General features: G+C 35.0%; 1 protein-coding gene across 1 annotated transcript; it reads left to right on the forward strand.

Moving 5' to 3' along the window:
• Positions 1-3,345: 3,345 nt before the first annotated feature.
• LOC115294102 (olfactory receptor 2T2) lies at positions 3,346-4,329 on the forward strand. The gene has a single exon (XM_029941800.1). It carries the CDS (start codon positions 3,346-3,348, stop codon positions 4,327-4,329), a length of 984 nt encoding a protein of 327 aa, XP_029797660.1.
• The last annotated feature ends 3,809 nt before the right edge of the window (positions 4,330-8,138 follow it).

Consider the following 8,138-nt stretch of genomic DNA (forward strand, 5'->3'; position numbering starts at 1 on the left):
CTTTTAGTGGTTCTTGTTTTGTTTTGCTTTTCCAGATTCCTTGGCTTTTCTATTTTGACAGTAATGCGATCATCAAATAATGGCAGTTTTACCTCTTCACTTTCATTCTGTATAGCACTAATTAACTGATTGATGAATTAATTTCTGCCTTATGGCACAGACAGTGTTGAAGTATTAAAAACAGACACCCTTGCTTCATTTTCAACCTTGGAATGCATTCAGTATTTCAACCTTAAGTATGATGTTTATTATCATGAATGGGTGATGAAACCTGCCAAATGCTTTGTCTCTATCCACAGAGATAGTCATGAGTTTTCTTATTTATTCTGCTAATATGGTGAAATACATTCATTGATGTTCAAGTGTTAAACCAACTTTGCCTTCTTGGAATAAACCCCCTAAGTTATGACATATTATTGCATATATTACTTGCTTTGCTAATATCTTATCAGTATTTGCATCTTGTTCTTGAAGGATATTGGTCTTTAGTTTTCTTTTACTTTGTAATGCTTGTCAGACAACTTAAGGGGGTTTGCTGTGGACCGTTTTTTGCAGTCCTACAGCTCAGTGAGTCCTTGCTCACCTGCTCCCAGTCTCTTCTCTCTTTATTGCTTAGTTTAGAATATTCTTGTTCATCCGTCTGGGTTCACAGATTCTTTCTTCTGCAGTGAACAATCTCCTATGAATCCCATGTGATGAATTTTATTTCAGATATTTTTTCTCTTCTGGGATTTCCATTTGGTCGTCGTCTTCTTCTTCTTCTTCTTCTTCTTCTTCTTCTTCTTCTTCTTCTTCTTTAGTTTCTATATTGTTTTTTTAAGTCTCAGCTTTTGTTTATTTGTTTTTTTTTAAGTAATAGGATTACACATTTTTATGCAAATCACCACATTGAATAGGAGATGGGATGTATACTTGGGTGAATGTTTTCAGTACTCACTTTATCAACTGCAGCTTCTTAATCATGAAATAATTATACTTTTGCAGCTGTGAGGAGAATGGAGGAGGGCACTTGTGGGGAAGAGCACTGGGTGTTATATGGAAACCAATTTGACAATAAATTATTTTAAAAAACAAAACAAAAACAACATATATATACATATACATATATATAAAAGTAAGATAATAAAAGGGTGTCTATGGTTATTTTTGGAATAAAGAATGTAGTTTAAAATTATATCTTTTTTCAACTTGCATAACCTATTGTTATAGAATATACACTAGGAAAAGATCCAAAAGTTAGAAAAAATTCATTCCTTAATAAAAGATATTTGAGGCACTAAGAGTGATTTACTCCTGTGAATACAAAGTAGAGTCCAGTATGAGTGTTTGTATAAGATAAAGTTATGTAGCCAATATTTTGATTAAAAAGTAATTTGTTATTTTATTAGGCAATTTTTAGATTGTTTGGTAATAGTCTTTGCTTTTTTAGTTCTTCACTGTATTTTTAAAAGAGGTTGTTGGGAACTCATCTGATACTATTAGTAAGTAAAGTATAAAATCCACAATGTGTCTAGGTGGGAAAGAACATGATGGCTAGTCAAGAAAAAATGATTGCTTGCCTGTATTAATATTTTAATATCCAGCCAATTATTGCAAAGATCTATAAGCACATTTCAGTTTTAATTTCTTAAATTATGTATTTATATATGAGTCAGACCTGTGTCTCTCATAAAAAAGGATTCTTTCATATATTAAAGAAAGCAGAAGTAGCTGATGCTGATCAAAGTTGTTGAGAGTTGTAGTTGATATCAGATATGATTTATTAATTATCCAGACATTTGTTTTTGTCTTGCTTAGCTGATAAGGTGCGATAAATTTAAGTTAATACACAACTAATTTTACTTTCCCCCTCCGAATTTTACTTATTTCTTTAGAATATTACTCATAACATATATTCATCTTTGATGAACATTTAGAAAGAAAAATCAATATCTCTGTTGCTCTGATTAGTTTTGGTTCCACATAAATAGATAATTATTCATTTTTAATGCCTCAGAGACTGCATATTTTTCTTCAAAAAATCTGGGTATATTTATGGTGACCAATACATTTTATAGAAATAAAGTTCTTCAGTAATTCTGTCACTAAAAAAGGAGAAGAGAAATAGTACAATATGATGATGATGACGATGATGATGATGATGATGATAATGATGATAAACAACTCATTCCTCAATATCCATGAACATTTCTAAAAATGCATATTTATGCTCTTCAAGTATAAAAAGTATGAAAATTGATTCCATTTAGTTCATGGGATTTGTAATAATGCTATTATATCTTTTTCCCCTCTAAGTTCAGAAATCATTTTCCCAGTGGAGTTATCTTTATTTATCAACATGAAGAATCAGTAATACAGTACAAAAATAAATGTTAAAGAATGAAAAAAAACTAGTAATGGATTCCTAACAATCTATTAATAGAATCAAAATGCCACCCTATCAGAAAAAAAAAAAAAAACAATGTTTGGTTTGACCAATATTTTAAGAAAAGTTTAGGTCACCACAGAATAATAGGAGCCAATATTAAGTCCTAAAATTTCAACCTACTCCATGAAGGCAACCAAAGACTGCCATGAAAATGAACCCAAAACCCCTGCTTGTGGAAAGTTCATGGCTATCCTTATTAGAAACTTAACACCCCAAACTATCCCATGAGAACAGAGACCTGAGTGCTTAAAGTTACCCATGCCTAAAACACGAACTTTTTCGCAGCATATCTGACTATAGCCCACTTGACCCTGATCCTCAATTTGTTAATCCCTAATATTGCAATCATTCAAAAAACCATTTAATTATAACAGCAGCTTCAAGTGTTAAATTTACCTAGATTTATTGAGCCCATTTTTATTTTCTGTCAGTTTATTAAATCACAAATGTATGTCTATGTACAATCTTAACAGTGAAGTCATTTAAATGGCAGAGAACAACTCAAATTAAATCAACTCATGGATGTTGTTTGCAAAGCAGTATATTGACCTCAGGACCTAAAGTAATATGATTATAAAGACTGTAAAGAAGATAGTTCAAAATAAAATACAAAGAAATCAAATTCTGAAAGTGGTTCTGTATGAACTATTATATTTACATCTCACATCCAGCCTAAAGACCTATGATAAAACTTTCACAGGTAGTGGAAATGTTACCTTATATATCAATATATCTGTTCAATGTCACAGTGACGATTAATATTGAACCTAGAATTAAAAATGATTCTGAGGTCTATATTCTTTCCTTTATCCCATGCGGCTTCTGACATATTACCTTTGGTGGGTCCTGTCTAAATACTGATTATTAATTAACCCACCAAAATTTTGCCTTTGGAGCCCTAGGAGCTACCATGTGAGATGATCATGGAGGCCAATCTCCAGAACTCCACTGATTTCATCCTCTTAGGCCTCATCACCCACCCTGCATTCCCTGGGCTTATCTTTGCAGTAGTCTTCTCCATTTTTTTGGTAGCTGTATCAGCCAATGTGGTCATGATTCTGCTCATCCATGTGGACTCTCGCCTCCATACACCCATGTACTTTTTACTCAGCCAGCTCTCCATCATGGACACTGTTTACATCTGCATTACTGTTCCCAAGATGCTGCAAGACCTTCTGTCCAAGGAAAAGATCATCTCCTTCTTCGGATGCGCACTTCAGATTTTCCTCTACCTGACGCTAATTGGAGGTGAATTTTTCCTGCTAGGTCTCATGGCCTATGACCGGTATGTGGCTGTATGCAAGCCCCTTCGGTACCCTCTCCTCATGAACCGCAGGATTTGCTTGTTCATGGTGGTGGGTTCTTGGGTTGGTGGCTCCTTAGATGGATTCATGCTGACCCCCTTCACTATGAGTTTCCCCTACTGTGGTTCCCGAGAAATTAATCACTTTTTCTGTGAGATCCCAGCTGTACTGAAACTGTCATGTGTTGACACGTCTCTCTATGAGACTCTGATGTATGCCTGCTGTGTGCTAATGCTACTCATTCCTATATCCGTCATCTCTGTTTCCTACACACGCATCTTGCTCACTGTCCATCGGATGAACTCTGCTGAGGGCCGGCGCAAAGCCTTTGCTACCTGCTCCTCCCATATTATGGTAGTAAGCATTTTCTATGGGGCAGCCTTCTACACCAATGTGCTGCCCCATTCCTACCACACACCAGAGAAAGACAAGGTTGTATCTGCCTTCTACACCATCCTCACCCCAATGCTCAATCCACTCATCTACAGCTTGAGGAATAAAGATGTGGCTACAGCTCTAAGAAGAGCGCTGAGTAGATGCCCCTCCTCCCAGCGAATCAGAGTGGCGGATTTGTTCAGAACTACTAGAGAGAGCTGAGCACAAATATCATTGGTGCTGTGGCCACTGGCACACACTCATACCAGAAAATATGTTTTTGACTATGAAAAAAAATTACTGCCATTTTAATAATCCTGGGTTTTCAGTAGGCAAAATCATCTCTTTGCAAGCATCATTTAGTAACAACAGCTGAAGCTTACAAGCATCAGAATTAGCCACTTGGCTAGTCTGAATTCACTGGAAAATACTTTCCAGAAAGCATTCTTTTCAAGTAACACTATAAATAACCCCAAGTAGGCCAAAAGCCTCCTTGAAGAGAACTGAATAAATATTTTCAGGTTACACATGTTGATATGTCTGTGCCTAAATTATTGACCAACTTTTGAACAGAAGTTGCAAGGAATAGTAACCATGTCCTTGAAGATTTGATATCAAACATTCAGTAAAAATTAAATATTTTCTAATCTTAATAATGTAGAAACTTTATTTATGAAAATTTTGTGGAGACTATTTCATTGTATTTTGGGTTCTGAGTTCTTGGTCACCTTTCATGAATGTTTGTATTCTCTAACCATCAAAATTAAACTACAGGTAGTTATCATGACTTTATTCACACAGAGTCTAATATGTGCCTGGAAATCAACATTTACTAGTTAATTAAAAGACTACATCTCTAATCAAGGTAGCAATATTGCTACAATATTTCAAAAACTTACATTCATTCCCTAAAATATGGTGTACATAAACATAGGATGAATAAATCAAGACATTTCATTAGCTAACTCAGTTCTCATGGTCAATTCTCCTATTTTCAACTTCTTAATCTGGTTTACTAGTAGACAAATATTTCTTCTTTTAATTAGCTTTTGGGTAATTGTGGTGTCTTTCTAGATTCCAGATTTTGATAGACTATTAACTAAGCAAAAACCATCCCCTGACCAAACTGTATTAATTGATTTACCTAATTTTAACTTCCTACTGAGTTATGATTCTAAAATATGACAAATAAAACAGAAGTTTTGATTCATCTGGTGTTTATTTTGCTTAGAAAATGTTGCACCCATGTTGTAGTGGTTTTGCAATTGACAAAGACTAATAAATGGTTACTTAGCCTTAAGTTAATCTAATAACAACACAGAGGAGAAAATGTTTTCTTCAAAGATGCTGATGCAATATGCTTTTCTGTTTTTCCTTTTAATGCTAATTTATTTTTGAGCGTGGATGGGGGAGAGGCAGAAAGAGAAGGAAACACAGAATCTAAAAGAGGCTCCAGGCCTCACAGAGACTGATGTGGGGCTCTGTCTCAAGAACTGTGAGATCATGACCTGAGCTGAAACCAGACGTTTAACCACTGAACCACCAAGGCACCCCCATCATTAATATGCGTTTCAAGGGGAAGGTTCCTAATAGTCTGATCATACCCTCATATCAAAAAAATAAATAAATAAAAAAGAAATGAAAGAATTTCTTGGACATATTAAATCTCTTCAAGTTGAGAAATTGACTAAAATTCATCAATGAAATATACTCAATGTTGTTTCAATTCAGTTTAATTCCCTTTTAATTCCCTTGAATCTTTGCATGATATTTTCTATTTTCTCCTTCTTCTTGTTTTTGCTAGCACCTATCCTAGTCTTTCCCTTCTCAAAATTTTTCATTTCAATTTCCATTTCCCCTCCTCTTTGGACATTTGTGCACCTCATTACTTGGAGTCCTGTCTGAAACTGGGTTCTTTATATTAATATATAATAAGGCTTTTGTCTTCACACTTTTGTACATTTAATAAATGTATTTCACACAGAATTTGATAAATATTCCTTTTTTAGTTTTTATGTCTTTATTTTATTTTGAGAGAGACAGAGGGAGAGAAGGGAAGGGGCATAAAGAGAGACGGAGACACAGAATCTGAAGCAGGCTCCAGGCTCTGAGCTGTTTGCACAGAGCCTGATCTGGGGCTCAAACCCACAGACTATAAGATCATGACCTGTGCCAAAGTCGGACACTTAACCAACTGAGTCAGCCAGGCACCCCTTGATAAATATTTCAAAATTATTTAAAAAGACCTGGTAAAGGAGGTATATTTAGAAAGAGTTTTTAGAAATGTCATAAAAGTACATGACTGTGGTAGGGAAAAAGGGGGACTTGCCTGATATTGTTAAGAGTCTATTTTCCACCATAGTGGTGGTTGCATGGGTTTGTTCACTTTGCAATAATTTATCAGTCTCACCACATCAGACATATGCACTTCTCCCTTGCATGCTGTACTTTAATACAATTTAAAAAAATTTTTTTAAATCACATAATATGTATTGTGGGTATCATTTCTTCTCACCCACAAAACTGGTTCTATTTTACTGGGAATGACCAAGGATTTTCCCCCAATAATCACACCAAATTCTTACATATGATCATTTGCGGTTATCAGTGTTTCCTGTTTCTTAAAAGTATACCTTGGGAATGAACACTATAATTTTAATTATTTAAATATATCAATTGTATTCTCATAAAATGTCAGGTACTATTTTATAAGTCTGTTCATTCATTTTGAGAGAGGGAGAGAGACCAAGCCTGAAAGACAGGGGGAGAAAGGAGGGAAGAGAGAATCCCCAAAAAATTCTGCATTATCAGTGCAGAGTCCCATGCAGAGCTTGAATTCACCATCCACAAGATCACAACTTGAGCCAAAATCAAGATTCAGACAATTAACTGGCTGAACCATCCAGGCACCCCTGTCAGAGACTGTTCTAAATTGTGAAGAAAGATGAAAAGAGGAAAAAAGAAACTTTCCCTATTTTTCTAAGAATATTAGCCAAATTATCTTGATTTTGATCTCCACAAAATCATGAGTTAACCTCATGGGAAATGAAAAAGCTGATATTCAGAGAAAATAGTTGCCTCTCTCAAGCAGGAGGCAAATGGGAGCTCCAGAACCATGTCTTCTGATTTTCAGTCTTGTGTTTTATGTCAAATCTTGCTATTAATTGATAGAAAATAAAGAAACATTTGGCAAAAATTATACAGCTCCCAACTTGTTAATCCTGAGAGTGACCTGGAAAAATGTTCTTCTGGGGTAACATGCCAGTAAAATCTATGTTGTGTGTTGGTTGCCATCTGCCCTGGTCCAACAAGGACATGATGTTCCTTGTTGAAAGGCAGTAAGACCCCTGTGAGCTCTTTCCATAGGAGAGGGATTTGGACATGAAAATAACTGAACCCTTGCTTCTGCATATTTAATTGTATAGTAAATTTTAAAAAGCATATTTACATAATATAAAAATAAAAATAGTAAATAGTACAAAGTCTACTTCTTGCATACTTTATTATAAATTCTTTATTGAATGGATGCTCAGGAAAATTTTGGACATAAAAGAGTGATTGAGAGGGGTGCCTGGGTGGGTCAGTTGGTTGAGCGTCTGGCTCTTGATTTTGGCACAAGTCATGACCTCATGGTTTGTGGGTTCGAGCCTTATATTGGGTTCTGTGCTGACAGCAAGAAGCCTCCTTGGGATTCTGTCTCTCCCTCTTTCTCTGCCCTATTCTTCTCCCTGGTTCCTCTCTTTCTCTCTCTAAAATAAATAAAATGAAATAAAAATTTTAAAAAGTCATCCAGAAAGTGAAAATATGTAGACAATTATTTATTTAGACAAGAATTTGGACCTCTGTTGCCTAGAAGGTGACAGTGCATCTTTGCAAAGTTAGATTACTTTGGACAAAGTGAAGTCCTGGTAAGTCTGGTCTGATAACAAAGTAAATACAAAGTGTCTGAACCATGGAAACTTTACTATATAGAAATGATTTACATGAGATAGGATGGTTATAATAATAATTAATTTTAGGATATTGAAATG

This window comes from Suricata suricatta, chromosome 6, assembly GCF_006229205.1.
Source record: "Suricata suricatta isolate VVHF042 chromosome 6, meerkat_22Aug2017_6uvM2_HiC, whole genome shotgun sequence".
Taxonomy (NCBI): domain Eukaryota; kingdom Metazoa; phylum Chordata; class Mammalia; order Carnivora; family Herpestidae; genus Suricata; species Suricata suricatta.